We start from the raw sequence: 24,278 nt of genomic DNA, 5'->3' as shown, positions 1-24,278 counted from the left end.
CCACACAAACTGCCATATACAGCATTACCGTCTTCCCCACAGGCATCCTATAAATATAAATAAGAAATTCTACCCCTTTTTTTTCTTTAGCAGCCTGAAACTGACAGGAATATTATCACTTTCTTAGACTTTTGCAAATGGGCACAGTGGTGCTGGGCCAAAATATGCTGAGATCATAATATCCATTTATCTAAACTGCCAGCACGTAATGAATTCAGGTGGGATGCTGTCTATCCAAATGAATTTACTACTTGAAAAGGACTTTTTACACGAATGCTGTCAAACAGGAAAACAGTTAGGAAACGAGAAGAAAACGTGAACACTGTGTTTGATCTTATTTTTAAGTGTAGGATTTAAAGAAAGAAGTATAACTACGACAAAGATAAGAATGGAAAATAGGCTTCTTTGGAAACGAATTTCTGTTTTTACTGCTGATGGAGACATCTACATTACCTAGTACAAATACGTTGATCCTAACTGTACAGTTGTTTCTTGAGCTTTCCAGTCCACTAGAAACACACAGTACTCTAATGGCCTACTGATTAGAATTACGCTGGTTGTAGAAAATCAAAATAGGTCCATGCTCCATGCAAGCTGACTTAGCCCTTTGCTAAATTATGTGATACAGTTGACTTGTCTTTTTTCATGGGTGTGCTCAGAAAAGCATCTGTATTAACATCAGTTATCACCAGCCAAAGCCCATCTCCTCACTTACAATACAATGTAGAAAGAATATATAAATTAGTCTTCATTAAAAACAGAAGCACACAAAGAAAAACATCTTGGATGGGGGGGGGAGTATAACTTTCCTTCTTTCTCAAACTGCTTTCATGAGAAATCTTGAAATACCTTCTGCGCTGTAACTGCCTTTCATATTATATAAGACTACCAATTAACCAAGTTGGCTACAATTTCAGCTGTAACAGAATTTGCAGAACAGAGTTTAACTTTGGTGCTGTATTATACTTGCTAACAAAATGACCTCTTTTACAAAAGTATGATATATCTCGGATAATGTATTCATTAGCAACTTTCAAATTATTGATCCCTGCAATGATACCCCCTACCCCAACAATTACAAAAGAAATAATCTGTGAATGTTAATTTATTGTGAAAGAAAGTATTGGAATCATTCAAAGAACAAACTTCTTTATCCCATAACCTGAGTACAAAGCTACATCTCTGCTTCATAATTAGAATGACAATGAAAGCAGACACCTGCCCGCCCCCCACCCCAATCCCTGGAATAATAGTAAACCATTCATACGTAATTCTGTGATGAAGATTGCCAGAAAAAAGTTCTAACAATTCCAGAAGTTAAGCTCTCGATATCCTTTCTGCTTATTTTAAACTCATTTTTATTCGCTGGAGCTATTTTAAGTTATCCTGAGTTTAATGAATAAAATCTACATTTAAACATACTGAAACAAATGAAAAACTAAAACCAAGCCACCAACTCTAATGTACTGCCAAAATACAGCACAACTTAATTTCTGCTGTATACTACAACATAAGCAACAAGGTATTTTTAAAGCACACAGTCCAACTGAACAAAAAAAAAAAAGGTATTTATACAGAGGAAGGGGTACAGGAAGAGTTGACACTGGCCTCCTTCCCACTCCTAAAGGGAGAAGAAAAAAAAATTAAAAAATGGTAACCACTTGCAACTTCTTATCAACTGGCATTTAAAAAGATGTCAAGTTGTACACTATCTACACAATTTTCTGTTGATTTACACCACCTGCTTTTTCTATTCCAGATGTAAAGTTACCTACTTCAAGTTCTCATCACAATACAAAGCATCACTATAATAGAAACCTGGAATAGTATATACAAAATATAGTCCTATATTGGCTTTTTACTAGCAAGATTATGAATTTAATTATTTGCTAAACTATTTAACCACAAACACACCCACTTCTGAAAGAGGATTTGTGTAGTCTAGTTCTCCTTTCTGCTATAAATCCAATTTGGATTGAAAATATGTCCCAAGTGTTGTTTTGCTGGAGGGGGGGGCTTACAATTAATTAAACTTAACACTATAAATCAGGATGGACTGAAACATCTGAAGAGTATTCTGTTGCTGGAATTTTTACATGAGAGGAGAAAAACAGCTTTTAGAGCTACTTTCAGGTTTGGCGGTTATATATAAATATACATCAATACAAGGATTAAAACAAAAATGGAAGTATATGTCACCTTTCTGGTAAGGTTTTTCCAACAAAAAGGAGTTTTCCTGTGCTATTTATACTATCAAGACTAGATTCAGAATAGGCTTTAAATACTGTATTTCAGAAAATATTGGGGGGGGGATCTTACATAGCTCTTGCAAATCCGCTCATATTTGTTGATTTTCTTACCATTCCATCTCCTAAAGATAATTCACTGAATAAGAATCTTAATTTGCTTCTTTTTAATGTTTTTCTTCCCCCCTTTTTTTTTTTGGTGTTGAAGTTAGAAGTGCTCAATCATCACTCCAGTCTAAGATGACAATAACCAAGCAGGACATTACTGAATATAAAGCTTTTGCCTCCTGAAATCTTCAGCTGAAACTGCTATCTGGCTGGTACAGTTATCATTCAGAAAACAAATATTATCCTGCATTTTACCAATCATACATATTCAGATCCCCTCCCACACGCTGAAGAGAATGATTCTGACATAGTCAATCCCTTTTCTTCCTTTTTTGAAACCATGGAAGGGAATTCTATACAGACTGCTGCTGTGAAAGCCATGCCAAGACTTCTGGCTACCTAGCCCATCCATTTTGAGGATAAAGCCTTTGGGCAGCTCAAAGAGCAGAGGCATTTCACGTCTTCATCTGACTTTGTAAACCTTCGTCTTCTGCTTGGCATGTTCCTTTGGTTCGATCATTAATTTTTCTTTAGCTTCAGTTTCTTTTTCTTTCTGTCCTCTTCTGGAAAATGTGAATTGTTTGAAAAGGAGAGATTCTCTCTAACAGTCATTCATTATGTACCCACGTAATGATTCCTGCAATACCTTTTCCTTTTTAACTACTCATACTACAAAAAAGCCACTGCAACAACACGTGTTTGGCTATCCAGAATTCACAACGGATGACACTGCGTAATTTTCAGTGGGTTTTTTTTCCTGTCTCACATGAAATGTCATTACTATTGAACTCGAGAGAAACTCTAGTATAACTGCCAGAAAATTAGAACTGTGCCTCTTTTAGTTTGCTGTGCAAATAATCAAAGCATTTGCTTGGAAAATTTGCTGACACACAGACACACCCCACCATGAAATTAAAAATTTTGCTTCGATTTAGGACATTTTAAACCACGTTAGAGCAAAGCCACAGAAAATGTGGAAACAAGCAGATCCACAACTTAGGTAACATTCACAAAACCACAAAGGAAGAAGATATTGGGAAACCTGTCATCCTGTTTATAAAGGTACAGCCAAGCCCAGGGCTCAGGACACTTATGTGAGAGATGAAGGCTGGGCAGAGACACAAGGGAATGTGTTATTTTTACCGGTCACGGAGCATGCACTGAATGTGGGTCGCCCGCCCCTCCAGCGAGCGTGTTAATTGCTCTACTAGAGGCAATTCTGTGGTAGGCCTCCTTCAGTGTCTGCTCTTGAAGCTGCTCTCCCTTTGGATGAATCAGCAAGTAAGTATGGCACCCAAGAAGGCAAATGAGTGTGTGCCTGAAGGCTATGGCAATCAGCATGGGAGGGACTACAGCTGGATTCAAATCCCCTTTTTTTTGGCCTAATTTAGGGCACAGAATGGATTCTTTCCTGCAGAGCGGGCTGTAGGGTATAAGGAGGGATGACTTCACCTCCTCTTCGGTTTTGTGATTGGCACCAAATTCCACCTGCAAATCTTGCCTGAGAAACAACCAAAAATCTTTTGTCTCAGAAAGGCTGAAGGCAACCACATCCCAAGCGTTTTCTTCAAGCAAGGAGTGGTGTCCAAAGGAATCTAGATATAGTCTGACAATGCATTTCTTTGGACCGTCAGCTTCTGGGGAAAAAAAATCACTGTAACGTAAACTTCTTTACAGCCTAAACTATAATTAACAACACTGAAATGGAAATGTGGGGTATAATATACATTCAAATAAGAAAAAAACCAAAATATGACCTCTTCTGTATATTATATTCATTACATTAAAAAAAAAAGAAATTTTAGTAATTAAATGATTAAATGCTAAGCATTATGAAAAGTTCTATTGCACTGCATGTGACTTTACTGTACCCCCTCTACTGGGCAGCTATTAGAAAGCTTCACCTCAAAAACAAAAAAAAAAAACCCATACTCGGAGTAAGTGGCTGCAAACGAGTATGTAGCTGCTGACCATACTAAAACACTAGTAGTGTATAAATCAAAACCAAAGAACCTCAAATGCTCTCAAATGTAGAAATATACCTTAAGTTCATCCCCCTAGATTTTTTTGACAGCTGAATGCTAGAGGTTAAATTATTTTAAAAACATTTGCTTACATATACATTGCTTAAAATGAAAGAAAAATCTAACATAGCCCTATAATTTTCTATTTTTTCACGGCTTTTAAATAATAAGAAACTTAGAATGATAAACATAAATATGTTAACAGCAACATTTCTTCACTCTTCTATAAACAGAGAAAAAAGTTCACACACATCAAGGAGAAAAAAATGGCTTCACTGAACAGTCATTCAAGCAAAAGTGAATACAATTTACAATCTATTTTGTCTTTGTTCAATTCAAAGACACACTTCACTGTGAAGCTCTGATTTATAGCTGTCCGGCACTATGAACTCCTAAATAAATAAATAGGCAAAAATAGAAGAGTGCCGCCTGCAACAAGGGACTCCTGAGAACACTGCCATTTGTTATTTGCATGACAGAAACACCCAAAAGAGGATTAATACATCTGAAGTGGGAGGCAGAGCCTCACTAGGATGCACGCTGGACCATCACGTAGCCAGCAGCATGCCCTGCCCTGAAGAGTTTGTTCTGTCAGTTAAGAGAAACCAACACCATTGACTATAAAAGGAACAACGAGCAAAGGGAAGATGTAGCAGTAAGCTGGAACAGAAAGTTACAGGACAAGATGTGTGCCTTTTTTTTTTTTTAAGTACAGGAAAACAAAGGGGTCAGGGAATTAATGAGTTTCTCCACCCATATGTTTAACTACTGTCAGTGTATAGTTATACTGCGGTTACAATGATACTGGTGTATCTTGAGAGATGATTTTAAGATGAAGAGCCAGCTTGTGGATGAACTTTCCTGCACAGAGAGCAGGAAGTTACAAAGATGTAAGCATGAAAGATAAGCAGGCAAAACAATGATGGAGGGAGGAAAAAACACAGGAATGTGCCAACAGCTCCAGTCACCAGGTGCAGAAATAGTAAAAGCTTTGCATGGGAATAGGGCTAAGGCTCAAATGAAGCCACGCTCCTTTCTAGTGTCCTGTTAGACCCCCTCAAAGTACACCAGCGCCATAAAATCAAGAAAAAGCCTTCTCTCCATCTGGCCCTGGGGAGGAGCTGCAAGACAGAACTGTCAAAAGACTAGCTGGTAGTAACAGTCACAGAAGTTGCAGAACTTGGGATGTTTGGATATCGAAAGAGCTTTGTACATATTGACTTGAATTTTTGCCCTGTGCAGACTGGCTGCTTGCACGTGCCCTCTCCTTCACCCCCTGCTTCATTCACTGCATATCCGCTCCCCGTTTCCTCTCCTCCCTCTTCCTTCAACATTGCTTCTTCCACTTCCCTTCACCATGGAATGGCACAAGTTCTGGATACAAATAAGCACACTTTAAAAAGAGGAGAGAATGTCATCCCACGCACAACCAAGGCATGAAGCCTGACACGGTGAGGCATAGGCTAAGGAAGCATGGAAGAGTTTGGGACAAACCAAGTGAGAACAGAAGGTGAACAGAAGGTGGCTGCAACACTTAAACTAGAAGAGTGCCTAAATTAATGTTTTGGAAACGCAGAGTGACAAAAAGAGCCAGATAGGGGAACTACAATAACTACACATGACCTGTAAAGGCAACAGGAAGGGTGTTTTACACTGAAAAACATGGGAAATCCTTATAGCAAGTTCTGAAATCGTTCTCCCAAAAGGCCACTGTCACCTGAAGGGAGATGGCAAAGTGCATCCAGGACACACTGCATAACCATAAGCATTTGATACACACAGACTATTCACAAGGTTATACTTAGATGAGGCAAGACTCGCTATCTATTGAGAGAGATGCCTTTAGAGAACAATTCAGAGGATTTTAGTTAATTCTTGCTTTAAACTGCTCTTACAGGAGCATATTTCACTCTGCTAACTACAGAACTGCAGGGGCAACAGCCAGTTGTGTCTCAAGTTAGTCTTTAGAGTATATTCTAATTAGTTCGCTTAATTTCATTCACACGGGGTCTTAAGATTTCACAAGACCAATTAAAATTTTAGGTAGAGGAATTATCAGTAAAAGTTTTCTTTCTTCCTTCAAAATAAACATGTCTGTCTTTGAGTCTTAACAGTTCACTTATTTATGCATCCATTTTGTTTCTCGGACATCCATTTTCACCACAATTTTTTTTTTTTGTTTTTGTTTATTTAACCAGCAGCTTCTCTGCTGAAACTGTATCAGACACATTAGGATGAAAGAAGTTCCAGGACTGCAAGGAACTGCATAACTAGAGGAGCAATGCAAAGACTATGACAAAAACACCTATCTTTCAGGTATCCATATCCAATATATAAAACACTAAAATCCTCTCCTCTAAAACCACTATAAAATCATCTAAAGCACAAGTTATATCTTGGAATTAACAGTACAAATTTTGCAAATAATCACTGACCATAATCTGATCCCAGACATTTTGGGAAAGGCTGTTTTAAAACAACTGCTTTGCCATTATTCTGCGTTAAAAAAAGGCATTAACCAAATCTCTGATAAGGCAGCATTCAAATGGAAAAATACACATATAATAATGAAATTAAATGACAGAAAAATATCTTGTGTTTTTCCTTCCCTCTTCACAAAACAGCATGAGCACAGAACTTGATTCTGGATCAATTTGTGGATATACCATTAAAACACACGAAACGAAAGTATAACCTTAAAAAAAAAAACACAGAAGGCAGAATTGTGTCAATAACCCAACCACTATTAGTATTACAGAGTATTAATTAGTAACAACAGCATTGTAGATATTTAATTATAATATTTAGAGAACAAATGTTGGCTCTGATGATTTTCAAAATGTAGCTTAACTTTAGAATGCATATGAAAAGCATCCAATGAACTTTTCATCACAGCTGAATGGTATTTACAATGCCTCTTAACTTTCTGAATGTCCTTGACTGAATAGCAATTCACATTCCAAATATGAACGTTCAACTGCTAAAGTTCTTAGTGGTCAACTATACAGTGGTCATGCTTTCAGGAAGAGGTCATGAACAAGTTTAAGTGTTTAGATCACTCTAAAACCTTTTAGGACCTTCTGGACAATTGGGGTTTTGTTTGTTTGTTTGTTTGTTTTGTTTTTCCAAAGAAAGGAGACTGAAATGTCTCTTGACATCAAGGTTTTGTACCCTTTCATAATCCAGTGTTTTTCTAGAAAACTGTCGTATCACAGTTGGTATAGAAAATGCTGGCCCTATGAAACAGAAGTCTCTAGTACAGCACATGATCCACGTGGTGAGGTCTATTCCAACTTCCAGAAGGTTCCTTACTTCAGCAGGGTACCACCCTCATACCTGCAGAAGTCTGTCCACAATGGACCACTTGGCATGATTAGGACCTAAATTAAGTCAAGACATCACAAATTACCTGAACTAGAAACCCAAATTAATATTGAAAACAAAACCTGAGGTATATTGTAAAACAATATCACTAAAGTGTTACCGCTTGCATGGGTCACATTCTTTCCTCCTCAGTGCATTCAGACACCCAAAGGACCATTATGTTCAGAAAAGAGATCCTGGAAGAACTGAAAGGTTCTGACATCAGAGAATTTATACTAGCTGTGAATCCCATTGAGGAGGTATGACTCATCTCTGAGGTTTAAATTAGATTATCAACCAAGTGAAGCAGCACAGTAAATCTACAATAAAAGATGAATGCCTACAGGAAAATAATTTTTGCCCCTAGTGGCAGATGCTTGAACTTTAAAGGATCTGAGACTAAGCTCTTTGTCTAAGCCTTCCTGACAGAAAACAATTGAAATAATTTCTTTAGTTGGTCCAACTTTGCTCCATATGCCACATGGAAACAATGTCTAAACCCTGTAAAAGAAAGTATATTGTCACTTCTAAACCAATTGAGGATCAAACAATTTACAGAAACCAAGACTTATTTTGCTGACAATTAAACTCTATCATCAAGACTTGAGATTCAATGAAATTTGACAATTGTGAAGAAAAGAGGCTTTTGTCTGAGTAAGTCTGAAGCATTTGGAAGAATCAACAGAAAATCAGAAGACTGAATTAGATCGAAGTATCAGAGCCTTTGAGGATAGTCTAGAATTCACTAATTAGAATAACTGCCTTCCTTCCTCTGTTTCCTCTCTGAATTGCTTTGGTATTACAGCAGAAAGGCATATAGCAAGAGGCAAATTTGATCTAGGGAGCAAGCGTTATACCCATCACGCTTCCTCTTACACCAACAGCATACGTTGTCTATCCTGCTGGTCAAGCTCCATTATGAAGAGCCACCATCCCTTTAAAGATGAGCTGAAAGACAAGTACGAATCACTGCTGTACACCAAATTTAAGGGATGCGAAGGGCCTTCTAAGCCTTTTTCTTCCATGCTGAAAGCCATCACATTTACTTTGTACTAATTCAGATACAACCCAAAGAAGTTTGCAAATTCTATTTTATTCTAGTGCTGGAGGTCACTAGCTGGGATAATATTCTTGCATCTCTTCCTCATGGAGTCAAAGAATGAATATATTCTTCTGTTTTTCCAAGAACCATAATACTAACTTGGTTCTTCTTCTGCCCACTTAATTGAAAAATACACAAGATTTCTATTCAAAACACCTCCATGCCTACTTTACAATTAATAAAAAGGAGTCAATAAGCATTTGAACATTTTGCATCTCATGAGAAGTACAAACAACAGAAGCAGAGCGCAAAGGTATTAACAAATTAAGCAGTGCTCACAGCACTACATTTTAAGCTGAAAACATCTCAGATCATTTCAGAAACTTGGGATTTTGCACTCCACAAAATGTTCATGTCTCTATTAAAAGTACATAATAATATTGCTTTATTGCGTGGCTAAGATGGGAAAACAGTTAACGAAATCCTATTTTTCCACAGGAATGTTTCTATTTTTTAAGCAAACAAATACTTCTGGAAAGTGTCAGATTGGACATTTCTACTCTCGAACACTCAGCAGGTGAACAAAATCATCTGTATAAGCCCCCATAATCTTTGAGAAACACTTATTTCTGAACAATCACTTCTAAACACTGTTCCTTAAGCCTTCGGTAGTAGCTGAGCAACACTGGTTATTAAATTGAGGTGCAGCAGAGTTTGTTTTTTCTTATCTCAATTTAAAAAAAAAAGTATGTTTGGATTGTTTTTTCTGTTGGGGATTTTTGGGGGTTTAAATATGAGCAGCATTTAGTGAATGACTTTGAATTCAACATTAAACCATACTCATAGCTTAATTATGAAAAAAGATCATTGTCACTACATATTTGGAATATTAAAACTTGTCAGCTTTATAAAAACCTCAAGGCACTTTCTTCTCTCAAATTTGGCCTTATTTTGAAAGCGCTCCTTAGATAAGATTTCTTAATATTAGAACAAGTCTAGTGTAACTAGTTTTCTGTTGAAAATATTGGGAAAAAATGTTCTCTCTATATTGTTAGTTCAATAGAAAAAAAGAGGACACTTCTAAAGCTAAAATTATCTATATTTCACAGTTCTGGTGCTTTCAATTTGCAGAGGTTTCTGCGGATATCTTTTGTCCTAAATGAGCATCAATTTTTTTTTTCCTCCAATGGTAAGGGAACATTAGCTGACTAAAGTTAACTACTACCAACTCTTCTTTAAACCATTTTACCATTTTTTAGTCAGGAAATACCAGAAATATTCTGGAAGGCTAACAGTAATTGTTTACTTTTGGCCGGTTGTTGAGACTGAGGGGGAGGGAGAATTGTTCTTCTAAGAGGAGAATGGGGAATGAAGGAAGGGAGAAAGGAAAGAAGCATTATACTAACATCAGGCAAAGCGTATGTGGGGTTTTTTATATATATATATATATGTATTTTTAATATTTTTTTTAATATATGTGTGTGTACCTAGATAAAAATAAATATTAAAATTATGGTTCATTCCTTTCTCTTAAATTTAGTGGTAAATTCAGAATACTGAAGATTTTAAGATACCCATCCTTAAGCACACAGACAGCTAGGTACCCTGAACCCCCCCACTGTAGTGGGTAGGAAAGACAGCTCTTCTCCAGTGAGATTTAGAGCAAAAGCCTAGTATTGGTGCTCTCAATAATGCCCTGGAAGAGCCTGCCTCTCTATCACATACCTGGTAAACCTAGGCTAATGTTAACTTTTGTGAATACCCTTCTTTGCCTGGTCATTCCTCATTATACATACTCTTCAAATTGGAATCCTAAATGGCTAGAAAATAGAAATAATCATGGTTTTGAAGAAGTTCTATTATTTTATACCAGAAAATTGTATATTTTACTCACTGAACCCTTAACCTCTATTACCAAAAGGATAATCTTACCATAACAAAGATGCCATTTGTACTTTATACTTAACAATAACTTAAGTAAGCGCCATACAGCAAATTTGGTCTGAACAGGCATAGGAACCCCAGCACTTCAGTTTGCTTTTAGTTTCTCCTTCTGTAAACTGAAAGTTAGGCTCCTATCTCATTAGGCGATGCACAGATTTACTCATGGGTACAGGTCATAACAAAAATAGAAGGTTCTTCATTAAGTTGCCCAGCATTAAGGATATATTCCCCTATTTCAGTGAGGGAAGAGAAAGCAAACACGAGTGATAGACAGCAACAGTACTTCTGAAACTGTTAATTATCCCATGTAATGAGAAGATCACTGCATACAAAAAACATTCTAAACCCAATCTCTAAGTGAAGACAGACACTCACCACCTTCTCTCTGAAGACCAGCATGACAGATTATAAACATAAAATAAGTGCACTGGAAGAAGAGATGAATGAGATAGTGTACAGTTTATTTACAACTTTAAATGTTCATATTAAAAAGGAGAGAGGGAAAAAACCCAACACTGAACAAATGCACCCAGCATCTAATCACTTACTGTCCTCTGGGCATGTCCTAGAAAGGACGGGGCAGGAGCAGTATTCCTGTATGAGAAATTACTTAGGACATCTTAAAAACAGATGTAGGAACTCTGTCTGAAAATTTAGACTGAACTGTATCTATTTTGGGTTGTGAACATTCAAACTGATGAACATGAAATTATGCTGAGAAATGAATACATGCAGGGACAAAGGAATATGTATTCCCAATGAAGAGAAGCTTACCACAAAGCAGAGGGTTTTTTTCTTGCCTACGCACAAATTAGCAATATTCTGCATTGCATCATTTGCATATTCAACAGACAGTAACTTCATTGAGAAAAAACAGGTTTACCACACACAGAGAAATCTCATCACATCTGATAAAAAGAAAACTGAGGAAGAGTTAGGCTATCTATCCTCCATCCACTATACCTTGTAATTGCCAGCAACAACGTCCATGTTCCAAATCTTCACCTTCTCAGTTTTCCATGCACCTTCAGATTATTCTGCGCTCGGTGCCCCAACACTAACACAGGCTAGTGAAGATTTATGCTTGAAAGAGGGCAGAAGACAGTGTAAAGGGGTTGGGAGAGATGGAGGAGTAGCATTCCCAGACACAGAAAGCGGAGGATAAATTCAGGTACACAGTGGGTAAAAACTGACAAGAACCATGCCGGTGGACAGAAAAACCATGAACTTATGAGAAGTTTAACTTGAAACTTCTTTTGAGTTTATGAATGTCATAAACGTTGCAAAGTAGCACATGATAAAAGCTCAAGTTTGAGAAGTATTAGTGACCTCTATATTCTTTTTTTAACTGGCAATTGAGGAAGTATGAGGGGATGCTGCTACTAGAAGACAAGCAGGTCACTAGTCATTCATGACTTCTATAACAGTGAAAAGTCCAACATGAAAACAAAACCACCTGCTTAGTATACAACGCACTTCTACTCTGAACCAAACAGTTCAGAATGAAGACTTTGACACCTTTCTCCCATATACCAGTCAGCTTGCTTTGCATGCTAGCTCTGTGAAGACAATTTCCTATCCAGCATTAGGCGACTAACAGCTAAAGCAGTCTCAGCTTCTCCAGATGTTTCAGAAATTTCCTCACTCCACAACCTCTCATTAGGGACCACCACAACTAAATATTCTGCCCAAGCCGAAATCAAAAGCTAAGGCAACAAAACATGCAAATGAGAACCACCTAGGAAAACGTTCAACAAGAGCCCAAATTTAAATGAACACTAAAACAAACCTCCATGAACCTGCAGTTTCCAGTTTCAAGCTACCTACCTCAAGGTTGGTATTGCCACAAGCAATAATTAATGGCCATTACATACTACTATTCTAATTACAGGACTATTGTGCAGTAAATAATAAAACAAACAAACAAAAATGGTCTTCATATGCTTGATGCTACTTTAAAACACTTTGTAAAGCTCTCTTAAGACTGGTAGTTGTCAACATATATGGCTTGTCATAATGCTGCCTCCTGCAAATAGAACATTATGTTGTGTAAAATGACATCAGAAATCAAAACCTGAAGGAGATCCGGCACATGTATTCACCCGAATGCATAACAAAAAGCCTCTGACAAAGTACCTACTCATTCTGATGGAAAAAAAGAACACCTGGGGAAGACAGGGTGGAAGCAAGCAAGTACTGTTCTCTTGTACTATTCGCAAATAGCTTAGTAATTAATTCTATCAAGTTTGTATTTTTTAAACTGAACAGCACACTAAAGTTGAGCTCGATTCAATACCTCCACTTCCCTAACTGTTGATTTCTATCCTTTGGTTTTTATTCTGGATTGCCAGAACAGGCAGATTCATATACAACATCCATTCTTTTCTACACTAAAATTTTAATTTTGGATCAAAAAGTGCCTTTTGTTTCCAAACACTCTCGAAGATCACCACAGGCACAAACTAATCTTCACTTGTTGCATAATCTGCAAGATGCTGGCAATCTGAAAAAAAAAAAGACTAATTAATTCACCCAGATGCTGCAGTGCAGATTACCTAGGATCATCTGGGAGAAAGATTTCTGTGCAGTATAAAGCAGAACAGTGCTAATGAAATGAGTTTGCACTGTGATAGTCTTTGTTTTCTTTTAATTTACAGCTATTCAGATTAAAAAAATAAATAAATAAAAATGGGCTGTTTTTTCTGCAAACACCACAGTGGTCTAAACAGGTCTGTGTGTCCATAAGACAGCAATGAAAGGTTATGGCATGGGAAAGAGCCCAGAAAAGCCAAGAGCCTGACGTGTAGGGCTTTCACCTGGGATGGAGGAGCCATGTGTTCAAGGCCCATATTAAACCAGAGAGGGAGGAGATCTGGGCTGCCTTCCCCACGTTCCACATACATGCTCTCACCACCTGGCTATTTGTTATCCGAGCCCTGCTCTTCCCCAAAATAATTTTTTTGGAAATGATTCTGCCTTGTTCCAAGGTGGAATAAAAGTAGGTTTTTAATAAATTTTTCCCCACCTCTCAAAATGCTCATTTCCCACCCAGAACAGGCGTCCATGAACAGCAAGAGAAGAGGTCCTATCTGTGCGGCGCCTCCAATCCCACTATCCACAACAGTCACTGCAGCATCCAACAATTTTAGGCAGATTAAAAATAGCAAAAAAAGGTATATATTTAAACTAGTTATTATCAAAACCAAGACCCCCTTCATTCTTCAGATTATCTCCAAAAGCTTATTGGCAGCCACATCACCTCAGCTAAGCTCTCTTTTAAGCCCCTTGCAGTTTTTCCATCGATATTATTGCAGTCTCTCCCTCTGTTTTCAAGTGTCTCCAACCAACATTTCCTTCCTCCTTGCCACAAATCTCGTCAAATAGTCTGCCATCTATGCGAGACTAAAACATAACTCCATTTTTCCTTTCCTGCTACACCTGCGGGAAAGATGTGTCTCTGAATGGCTTGTCTTCTGAAGTCAAGACTTTTAATTAGGTTTCTCTGTCTTGGTCGACTCCTCCATGCCTCCTTTTTGCTCGGCTGAGGTGGGGTGACAGCAGCTCTCTCCGTGGTTGCTTTAGCAAATGAAAAAAATAGACTGTGCAGTATCTGGGCAGGTCAGCATATGGTCAGAAATGAGTTTCGCAGCAGGCCGTTTTCCCCACCAGGGGATCTTAATGTGAAGAAGATAGAAAATCTCTGTGAAGGGACGTGAAATCTTGTGCCAGGAAAGCAGGAGACTGCACTTGGAAGTGGTTGTCAGTACAAGCTTCATGCTATTTCCCTATCAAATAATGTCCCATCCCCTCCTACAAACAGCTTTTCCATAAACCTTTTAATTTTATCTCCTGTATTAAGCGTAAATGGGGTGAGCACTGACTCAGTGAACTGAAAATGTAATGGGCTTGTCTCATCAGTTTATGGCCAAGTTTCATTCAATTATTATTGCAGAGAAAAATAGGAGAGAGTTGAATTGAGTTATGCTAATAGTAAATGTAAACATAACTCCAGAGTACTATTTACTAACTTTAAAAACTACTCCTATAGCAATCAACTTTATAAGGTTCCTGACAGAATCATAATAGCGATAAAACACATGGAAGCATAAGACTATTTAAACTCTTAACAAAAGCCATGATAATACTAACAGTAAATGAGCAACTCCCACAAAGTATCATTTAATAATCACGCCCTGATAAGGTTTAAAGTACATATCACCATTGTTATATGAAAAAACATTAAAGTTTTTTTTTTTTTTAAACACATGTAGCAACCTAACAGGTTTTAATTACCACACCTACTTCAGTGACGACCTGTTCCACTCAAACACCCAAACATAATATTTACAACGTTGTGCGGTTGTTAAGGATCTCGATGATTGATGGAACCTATTGTGTTGCCATCTTAACAGCAACAAATGCAAGTGATTACCAACACTGAAGAGAGAATCTGTGTTTTTATTTTACAACAAAAGGCTGTCCTATAGGGACTTCTTTTCAACATAAACTAACAAACCTGCGCACACGTGAACGTGCTTTAGAGCTTGCACAGAGAGTAAAAAACAAAGCCTCTACTGCTTTAAGGACAACGTATGTTTTTGTATTAGCTTAAGAGAACATGAAAGCTGTCAAAAGAGCTGGTATAGTTTTTCACAATCCCGCAGAATTCATCTTGACCACAAGGAAATATCTGAAAACTGTATCAGAAAGATAGCACAGATCTTGTTTCCGAAAAAAAGAAAGCAATTGACTCATTGAGTCAAATAGGAATACAATACGTTTTCTGGCATCACTACTGAATATTTATATCAGTGATGAATGAGACTACAAACGAAATATTTTAACATGAAGCTTTGCCTTGTTAACTGCATGATATGCCAAAACACCACCTACTGTAAATCACAGGGTTTAAGACCAGTATTTCTTGTTTAAACATGCTACTTGTTCAGCAGAATCACTTGTGTGAACAAGCATACATTAATGTACACTAACTAGAGCAGTTTCACTATCCAACTGATAGAGTATAATTTAACAACCTCATTATCAGCATTGTAATTTTCAGACTGCTGAAATATCATTTTTGTTGCAGATATTATATGGTTTAAATACTTTTAACAACATTGCCCATTTGACGCTTCTGTCAGATAAAATGCAGATAGGCACTTATGCATTGATGAACATGCTTTTAATCCTGTAAGAAACTTTCTCTGTCAAATTATAGGTGTTTCAACACTTGATTTATGAACACCATAATTAAAATCCTTATGCCTTAAAGAAAAACAAACTCTTCATCATAACAGCTTTCTTTCACATTTTTATCTTTTAATATTTGGAGTTTGCTTTTATATGCTGCTATTGGCTATCAGTTTGGCGTGTCATTCCTGGCTGCCAAGACAGGAGAATATTTCTCTTTATAACCTGATCAAACCTCAAAGTCTGGATAAGCACCCAAAGGGATCAATGTTTATTTACAGTTTCCACAAAGTATTTGGGGGGGGGGGATCTGCTAATTTAACAGGTAGAGGACAACAATCACACAATTCACTGCTTTCTATTTCTAGGAAGGCCAGAAATGCTGTAATGTTTGCCAAAATACTTCTCGTCCTTCTATGAGCTGTCAGATCCAAGAGTTTGGAGAGATACAATTTAAAAAAAAAAAGGGAAGAGAGCTAGATTTTCATATGTATTTCTGCAGTGGTTCTGGTTCAATTTGAATTTTAGACAGATCTCTGGAGGGGGAAGAGATTCCTACTTTATCTGAACAAATTCATGCATATCATTCACTCATTCTTACAGCATCCATCAGCACAACAGCAGCAGGTTTCAGTTTCCTAAACCCAATGCAATTCAAAATTACACACAATCTCCACTAAAACTACCATTACTGAAAGTGATGCAGTCACACATTAGCATCCCTTCTCTAAAGAAATCTCTGTCCCCAAATCCCAGAAAAGAACAATTCATTTACAAGATAAGCAAGTAATCTTGAATCAAATCCTGAAGCTTGTCAAAACTAGGTTCTCCTAAACTATCAATAAGAAACTAATTTCAAAAGAGGGAACTCCCAATTCAAGTCTTTGCTGCTGAAGTCCTGGTCCCTTTTACCTAGTTTTCTATCAAATTTGTTTTGAAATGTTACAAACATCTTGAAAAAGAAATTAAAAGGAATAATGGCTGAAGAAGGTGTCCTTGACGGGCCCAAAGCATCAGACTCTATAGGGTTATCTGACTTTTGGCCACTAATTACAAAGCCAACAAAGTTCCTGAACTCAGCATTACATGAAGCTGAAAAGCTTGCTGTATAAAAGATTAAGAGAAAATATTATACTTGCAGATAATGAGGATAACTGAATGGAACCGCATTACTATTGCTCAGTGGAGAGGTTGAAAATTAACTCCTCAAATATCATCTCTAAAAACATAACAGATAAATTTTGTTATCCTTCTAACAAGCTGTTGTAATGCTAGACTGGGATAAAACAGATCATGCTGCCCTCTTGTGCTAGACATGCACAGAAATCAACCCCTTCATTCCTGCAAGTGACACATGAAGAGGAACATATAAAGCATTCACTATGAAGTAGAAAACGTCTACATTTTCCTCCTTACAGATACTTCGACATGCATGCAATTCCCTTACTGGGATATGGATAGAAGAGCAAAGGAAGTTTCAAGAGAGTCAAATTCTACACTCCAAAAAATAAACAAGTTCTGTCAACAAACGCAGACAAGTCAGATGCAATAAAGCCCAAAATACAACCATTTAATCTCTAACTTCCCATCAAGCTTTCACTATAGCTGTTTAAGTGATGCTGTATAGATATCTGCTGATAAATTTGAATTTCAGTCATAAATATCTGATCATTCTTTCTGAATGCTGGATAACACAATAAGCTTTAGTCACTTAGGATTACCAGCTCAATAGGGTTAGGTTAAGTGCTTATGAAAGAGACGGTCATTTATTAATAAGGTTCTTCCGATGCAAAACATACTTAAAGTAGTAACGTCTAACTATTTTAGATCTATGCCAAAATACACAAAGGTGAAATCTGTGTACACAGAAATATTTTTGAGTGGGAAGGGAGAAAGGAGAGGGGTCCTTATATTCCTCTTCTGTCTCTGCTATGTAATCCAGGTTCCAAAAATCCATTCAAATTCTTATATCATCTGGGTAAGATGCTCGTTACTATTCCTTTGACAACCTTTCCCTCCCTATATATTGCTAATGCAATCCGTAAAAAGAAATCTTGGGCTCATGCCTAAACTGATTCACAAAGCATAATTTTTTTAGAAATAAGTCATCTCATTTATTCACCACAACTGATTGGATCTACACTGTTGGGAGCTGACAGACATGTCATGATTCACCACGTATTTCCATTTCCTAACGTCAATTCCCCGATGCTGCTCATTAGTCTGTTTTCCCAATAAGAACTATCAAGAGCTTAGGATGTCTATTTATTTAAGTTTCCTTCCTTGACTTTGGAACATGGATCACCATGTGTGCAAAATACTGGCCGTGGCATTTTTTAATTGCCGATTATTTTTGGATAAATAAAACAGCAAAAGTCAGTTCAGCAATTGCTTCTGCTAAGGTCTTAGAGATCTCACACAAATACTGAGAACAGCTGGATATTTAAATGACAGATCTGACACTGCAATATCAGCTTTGCTAATATGGGATATGATAACTAATAGTTTGGCTTGGCCATTGCAATCACATCCCTAGAAAAAGGAGCCTTTAATAATTTCAATTTATTTTTAGTACAACTTTCATAGTAAGGCATATTAAAAAAAGAAAGGGGAAAAAAAAAAACAGACTTCCACTTGAACAAATCTCACCCCAATGCAAAAAAATAGCATCTGAAGTTCTAAAAGATAAATACACAGTAAAAACCCACGTAAATCAGACAATGAAACACAGATGTTAAAAACAGAATTTCAGAACTGCTACATGCTGCAGTTCTGAACAAGAGCATGGTCTCACATGTTATCTTTTCCCTTTTCTTTTTTCCTTTTTCAAAAGATGTTTAGATCAGAACAGCAGTACCTTTGCATGCTGCCATGACCAAAAGAAAGATGAAGGGAAAGAAATATATGCACACTGAAGTTAATCTTCTATTATAAAATATCTGCTGATAAATAGAAACACACATCTGTAAGTCACGACTGTGTGAATACCAGCGATAGGCAGGTTTTATGAATGTCACTTTTATAAAGCACTGCTAATTTGAGCTTCACAGTATGTTACAAAGCAAACTGTTTTATTACTTTACACTGTCTCTGATGTTTACCCTGTAGTTCTTCGTTTGCTATGATGAGCCAGGTTTATGGGCATTCTTACAAGATAATTATGTATTCCCTCAAAAATACAGTTACTGCATATGCTGCACACACACAAAAAAAAAAAAAAAAAAAAGAGAGAGAGAAGAGGAAAATCCCTGCCTATCTGACAACAGTACTACGATTTCTTCTGATGTATGTGCTCTCACTAGCTCTCCACTAACCTGTCTCCTGAGCTTATGGCTTCACTTCTAATCCTTTGCAGTGGCCTTGAATTTACACTACCACAGACTCACAGTACAAGTAGACCACATAACACAGCCTTAAACTTCTGCAGTTGTAGATTTTTTTTTTTTTTTTTAAAAGGGGAAATTGTACATGTTTCATTCATCATATTATGGACATGAACGTCTTTTCCACATGAGTATTTTTTTTCCTGAAAATATTACTAATTTCTCTGAAACAATAAAGCCATTCCTATGTACCCTTACAATCATCAAATGGCTTCTGGAACTATGAGAACAAGCCTATGTTCCTTTTCTTCAAGGGAGTGAAGACCATCAGATTTCCATTTCTCGTGTAAAACTGGCTAGTAAATCAGCACCACCCCACTTCCCCACTCTCGTTTCTTTTGAAGAACATAAGGATCTGGATTACAGTTTTAAATTGCATGCTTTACGCTTTTGTGCATTCTGGAAGGATAGTAAGCTACACCGTTTCTCAAAACTGCGAATTACCACACATGCTTAAAAGTATTTTTTAAAAGAGCAAATAATTGTTGGGGTTAAGCTTTCACAGAAAAGCACAAGAAAGGCATCCCCACATATGCATGCAGATACATTCAGCATATGGAAGACACCTCTATGTAACTGAATCAGAACAGCAATGCAACTAGCAGGTCAATGTACAACACCAAAGTCACATGAAATTCATTTTTCTGTAGACTGCATTTGAAGAGAGTAAGATCAACCATCAATAAGCAGTCAACATTCTGACTTTTAAATTTAAAAAGACCACACTGTTAAATTCAAAGATTTTAAGAAACAAAAAAAACCCCACAAATGTGCAAAAATACTATAAAACCGTAATTGCCCAGAAATAGCATAGTTAACATAATCAATGAGGTACATGTTAAGGGTTTTTTTTACTATTAAACTTACCTATAGGATTTCTGTCAAAAAATAACACAGGAGCTTTCAAAATGGATTGAAACATTTTGTTGTGCAAAGTCTGACCGGAATTAACAAGAACTTGAAACACCAGAAGACTTCTTATTATGCCAAAGAGTATTGTAGCCACCGTTAAACCTGAAATTACAAAAACATGGACAGAGCATGCATACAGATATGGATCTATCACAAGGAAAAGAATTTAAAAATAAAACTGAACTAAAACCAAATTTTGTTGACTTCTGTATATAGCAAGAATCCAAACTTAAGCCTAGGGACTCAGACTGAGCGCAGAACATAGATACGTTATATTTGTCACTAGCTTCAGTTACTATCGTATCATTGATTTAAAACAATTTCTCTTTTTTGGTTTGAAAGAATTGGTACTTTATAGAAATGTAGGAAACGTCTGTTAGCCCATGAAATAAATCTGTATTAAAACCTTCTGCATAACAGCTCTGCTAAGAAATTCATTTCACAGTGCCGTGTATAATTGTGGCTTGCAGAGGTCACTGTGAAGATTCAACATTTGCCAGCAGGTATTAATGAAGTAATATATACATGGCTATTTAGAGACAACCTTGAGTTATTCTCAATCAGCCCAAACCACTCATGCCATTCTTCCCCTTGTAAACCACATCAAATCATTTAAATTATGTGTATTTCTTTAACACGGTATAAGATGCATCCCTTACGCCATGTGAAATACAGCCCTTCTAGGGAATTGGTCTGCAGACTGTTTGTCTTTCTTCTGGGCACATCTCCACTTACAAGACAGGGGTGCTACAGGGTAAAAGATGGGAACAAAGAATGATGAGAGTGCTGCTGCTCTGTTTGTTGTGTGTAATCTTCAGTGTGGCTGCCCAAATTCCCAGTCAATAAAGGTGAACAGTGAAGGTGCTAACCGTACATTTGGCAGTGCTTCCAGGCTCCAGGTGATCTGCTCCAGAAACTAAGCATAGCCACCACAAGCCCAGATGCTCAGGCCTTGAGGACACAACCTTAAGTTAGACCCTAAGTATCAACATAAAACACTGCCTATTCTAAGGACAGGTTAAAACTGTACGCAATTCAGGTACAGATATAGTAACAGTGAGAAAGAGTGAGGTTTTAAATTATATGATGTGGTTAAGTCAATCAGTTGTTCCATCCGGCTTACTGCTGTATCCTCCCGGGATGCAAGAAAAGGTACCGCTATTTCATTTGTCTGCTCGCAGCTGTACACATTTGTACACATTGTGTACACATTGTACACATTTCTGTACAACTTCACTCAAGTTTGGAAGCCACTGGAAACTGCTGGCATGACCCTCACCAAACAAATCACCTGAAAAGACCTAATGGCTGGGCAGAAGGGGGAGGAACGAGATTTACTTTCAAGTCCTTCATCCGGTCTGTCTCACGCCAAAAGGTTTTTGCTTTCCCCATTTACAAGCTTCCCACCTCAGTATGAGAGAGACAAGGACTCTTTGCACACTCACTTTATAGAAAAGGTGTAGAACTGGTACCTCAGTTCCGGCCAACAGGGTTTCCCATTAACAGAAATTTTACTCTTCTAAACCTTTGTCTCACAGAAACAACAAGGACTAGAAAGGAACTACCATGGTGATTTTTTTTCTTTGTCCAAACATTGAGAATCAGAAATAAAAATGTTGAATTATTTTATACAGTTTCAGAGGTTATAGAAAGAAGTGAGTTAGATTATTATGTACTTCATATGCAATGTACTATCTTTTTGTAACTTTTTCAACTTCACTTACAATTTTGCGTAGGTAAGTCAATGCTGTCTGTTCAACTACTGCAAATATCTCACTAAGCCATCTGAACATTTCCATATAAAGGTAACTTTTGCTGTTCTGCTATCTAGAACAAAATTTGCCTTAAAGGATAAAGTTTTCTGTAACGTGGTTTAGGTTATATGGTCAGAGAAAGCCAAGTTTGCCACACTTAATCATACTGTGCAGTGCACTGGAACAGCTCATGAAATAAGACATTACACAGTGAAAATAAGAGCCAAGTTTATCTGGCTCCTAAATTGTTGCTTCCCAGGTCAAGCACAATGTTTTCTGTCAAGCACTTCGATCACGTGGATTCCCGAAAAAACCTCAAACAAAAAAATCCTCTCACCCGTGAGAGATGTTTCTGAATACATTCAATGCATATTCTTCTGGTATTCCACCTGTTTTCTCAGACCTATCATTTACATCTCCATCAAGAAATTACCATGCCATACAAAACTGTACATCACTAGAAGTGCTAAATAGCAGAGTCTGAGAGCATATTTCTACACATGATTTTTCTATGCCAATTTTTACTACATTTCAGAGCAGTATTTCAAGATGTTTGGATGCCTGAATACAAGGATCAATGCCCTTTTCTGGATATTCAGCAGCATACGGCTACCTATTGAAATGTTTTTTAACGTCCTGCTTTGCATACCCATCTAGGGTGCTTTTTAAAAACTGGTTCTTTTGCTATGGCACTTCAGAAGCAATGTAGCCATGCCAAGTTTTAGAACAGCACAGAATGAAGATCCGTTTCTAATCCCTCTTGCCCATCCATATAATGACTGAAGATTTAGCTCAATGACCTATTAGTATAGACAATAACCACAACCTTACAGTGACTGACTTTTTGAATACTCAATTCCTAGTTTACTTTCCAAAATCCAGGCACAGCAAATTAAGAGTCTGCATTCAACCTATTTCTTCTATTAGATTTATTTTATTTATTCCAATTAATTTAGTCAGGAAGCAAGACTCAGGCTCCTAATCTGTTAAGACATTATTCAGTTACTGCTAGAAATCACATTTCCCCACATTGGTGTTGCTTCACACCTCTCAAAACTGTTTATTATGATAGGTCAGATAATAAATAGTTCTTTAAACACACACACACGTGCATGTATAATTACCTGCGTAAATTCCCAAATAAAAGTTAAGGTCTAGATGTTCAGTCTCATTTGCTCTGTTATTTCCATTTGTTGTGACATTCAACTTTTCTTGATGATTTGCCCTGTGGAAATGCATACAGAAGATAATGATCATCAAATCACATTCTGCAAATATTCATGAGTGTGTTTAACTGTTTCTAGATTCAACTCTGTTGAAATCTTTAGTTCAAAAGATCCCATGTACTGCTGTCATCATGCATCACACCATGAGTAGAAGCAATCACAGGCTACACTTCAGCATAAAGTTTTATTTTTTTTTCCCCACACAAAATGAGTGGAGATCAGAAAAAGATCAAGCATATTCTGAAGTTTCCTAGAACAGGTTTCCACCACCACCTCCACCTATACAACACTGATTTCTATTAGATAAACAGCACTTCGCTGAAAAGGAAGAAATGACCGACCAGTTATTATCATCAACCTACCAGTAAGAAAGCCACCAGTCCTGGAGCACATATGCCACCTTGAGTGAAAGAGGCAAATACAAGAATCATGTTACAAAATGAAAAAACATTAGAAAGTTAAACTTCCTTGCTATTCTTTCATGTTCTCTGGGAAAACATCACATATTCAGGAAAGTATGCCATCCAGTCTTTCAAGACCAGCAGCAATTTGCAAAGCACATTAGAAGGTGCATTAGAACCCTCTACAAAGAAAGAAGTTACCTTAAATTACCTTACATGATAGCAAACTAAAAGGAAAGCAATACACTTAAGTAAACAAAATATAGTAGCGCTTCCTAATGTATGTTAATTGCACATTAAAGAACTCATTTTTTCAGTTCCTAAATTTGCTACTAGAGATATTCCAAAACGCTTTTTGATTAACAAACTTTCTGATGTTACCAGTCTAGAAATTTGTGTTTATGGGAGATAATTACCAGAAACAGGGTTGAAGGAGGATGAGAGAAGAGAGGGAGGGAAAAATTCCTACTGCCACCTTCCTTCTGTGACGAGAGGTGACTATAAAATTGTGACAGGGTTATTTATCTCAAAATACACCTCTGTTCACGTGAATTTAAAAGTTCTGGGTGGTCTACTGAAGAGATTTGATCTTGCTCAGCTATCTTTCCAAGAGACTAAATTCAAGGACAAGCAAAAAGGAAGTAACATATCTAAATATATAGACTATTTTTTACAGCCAAGA

The 24,278-nt window shown here is 37.1% G+C and overlaps 1 protein-coding gene across 1 annotated transcript in view; it reads right to left on the bottom strand.

Annotated features, from left to right (window-relative positions):
* The window catches only part of ABCC4 (ATP-binding cassette, sub-family C (CFTR/MRP), member 4), a 142,558-nt gene that overhangs the window by 74,853 nt on the left and 43,427 nt on the right, over positions 1-24,278 (bottom strand). Inside the window, 3 exon segments of the mRNA XM_009325566.1 lie at positions 20,171-20,317; positions 23,094-23,194; positions 23,558-23,595. Of these exon segments, the coding sequence (XP_009323841.1) occupies positions 20,171-20,317; positions 23,094-23,194; positions 23,558-23,595 (286 nt within the window).

This window comes from Pygoscelis adeliae, unplaced genomic scaffold (genome assembly GCF_000699105.1).
Source record: "Pygoscelis adeliae isolate BGI_AS28 unplaced genomic scaffold, ASM69910v1 Scaffold56, whole genome shotgun sequence".
Taxonomy (NCBI): Eukaryota; Metazoa; Chordata; class Aves; order Sphenisciformes; family Spheniscidae; genus Pygoscelis; species Pygoscelis adeliae.
This window is presented reverse-complemented; position numbering and strand designations above follow the sequence as displayed.